Genomic DNA, 1617 nt, shown 5'->3' with positions numbered 1-1617 from the left:
GTCAAAAGTACTTTGGAACAAGCGAGGAGCATCAGGGAAGTTGGAGAATCTAGTCAGAATCAAAGCCCAGTGCGCTTAAGGAGACCCTCTGATCGGTATAGAGAATTGATCCTCATCCGTTTTTAGCAAATAAGAAACCACTTAAAGATGTTGCAGCATAAGCAAATGGCAGCGAGGGATCGCATAGAGAAATTGAAGTCAAATTTGTTGAAAAAAGCTCGAGCACATAGAAGACCTTAAGATACTTTACACAAAGAGTTTGCCTTTGTGCTAAAATACTACGGTAGATTGACTTTGTAGTTTCTCTAGAGTGGTTGTCAATCCGAAGATTCACTCTTTTAAAAGTGGGGCATACTGTAAGGGGACACTTGATATGCTATACACGACGTTAGGACTGGAAGCACCTGTTCTGCAGAGATCGCGCTGGATGAGATCGCAAATGACAATTTTTCTATAACCTTGTTCGATGATATTTAGATAAAAGGAAAATAAAATATAGGTTCCAGAGAAAGCCCTATTTATTGGAGACGCTTCGAAAAAATGCTTAAGTGAATTCAGAAAGGGGAAACTGACTGAGATTCCAAGAAATTAAAATAAAATACATGTCTTAAGATGGGTAAATTACTAAGCCAAGGCAAAACTCGCTCAGGGAAGAAAAAATAAATTTCTCCAGTTTCTCCAGGAAAGTCTTGTTTATTGGAATCGCTTAGAAACTGATGCTTAAGTGAATTGAGAAACTGACTGAGATCAAAAGGAAAATGAATAAACTCTTCTATTCTCAAATCTTTATCTTCGGTACATGTGAGCTTGCTTGATAACTTAAAATGGAGACTGATTCCCATCAGGGGATTGATAACTTTCCTTTTACTGAAGATTTAAGAAATTTCGGTAGGGTTGACATTTCGTTCATCGAAGGAAGAGCATATTAGACTTTTACTCAAAATGCGTCGATTAAAAAAAAAATAAACAGGATACTATTTGTGAGTTTTGAAGAAAAATATACAGGTCGATAAATTAACAGTTAAGTTAACGGTACATTATTGACGAAATCTTGTAATTTTGTGGTTTCAAAATGCTTTTTTGGAGAGCAAGAAAAGATATTTGAATTGCATACGCACCTGGAAATTAGTCATAACGCTTTCGTTTAGGGACCTTCTTTGATCGGTGATGGTTTCTCCTGATATCCGTACAGCCCTTTCAGAATTGCATCAGTTCCCTTTTCATTTTAACATAATAAATCTTTTTTTTTCCACCTACAAGCAAATGTTTAATTACACAAATAAAAATTGTTTTCTAGGCAGTAACTGGACAGATGCACTTCCGAATCAATCCCTAAATACCATTCAAAGAACAACCAAAACATCTCTTTTTGACCAATTGGCCTTCGGGTGCATTTTATCTGCAGTCTCCTTAGTATTTGCATGGGAATAAACTCTGCAATTGTTTCCCACCAAGCTTGCAATAAATGAAGAAATTTAAAAACACTGTTCACCTTTTCATGCTGTTTTCGGCGTTTGTGTATCTTCCCCTGTTTCGATAACTGCTTGTGGCCAAGGCAAAACTCGCTCAGGGTAGAAAAAAATAAATTTCTCCAGTTTCTCCAGGAAAGTCTTGTTT

General features: G+C 36.5%; 1 protein-coding gene across 1 annotated transcript in view; it reads right to left on the bottom strand.

The window, feature by feature from the left end:
• The window catches only part of LOC137981738 (lysophosphatidic acid receptor 3-like), a 20462-nt gene extending 19264 nt beyond the window's left edge, over positions 1-1198 (bottom strand). The window contains exon 1 of the mRNA XM_068828796.1: positions 1119-1198. Coding sequence (XP_068684897.1) covers positions 1119-1133 — 15 coding nt within the window. The 5' untranslated portion in view covers positions 1134-1198. The remainder of the gene's footprint in view (positions 1-1118) is intronic.
• Between the last annotated feature and the right edge of the window lie 419 nt (positions 1199-1617).

The sequence above is a fragment of the Montipora foliosa genome, chromosome 13, assembly GCF_036669935.1.
Source record: "Montipora foliosa isolate CH-2021 chromosome 13, ASM3666993v2, whole genome shotgun sequence".
Taxonomy (NCBI): Eukaryota; Metazoa; Cnidaria; class Anthozoa; order Scleractinia; family Acroporidae; genus Montipora; species Montipora foliosa.
The sequence above is the reverse complement of the archived record's forward strand: the minus strand, read 5'-3'. Positions and strand labels throughout refer to the sequence as shown.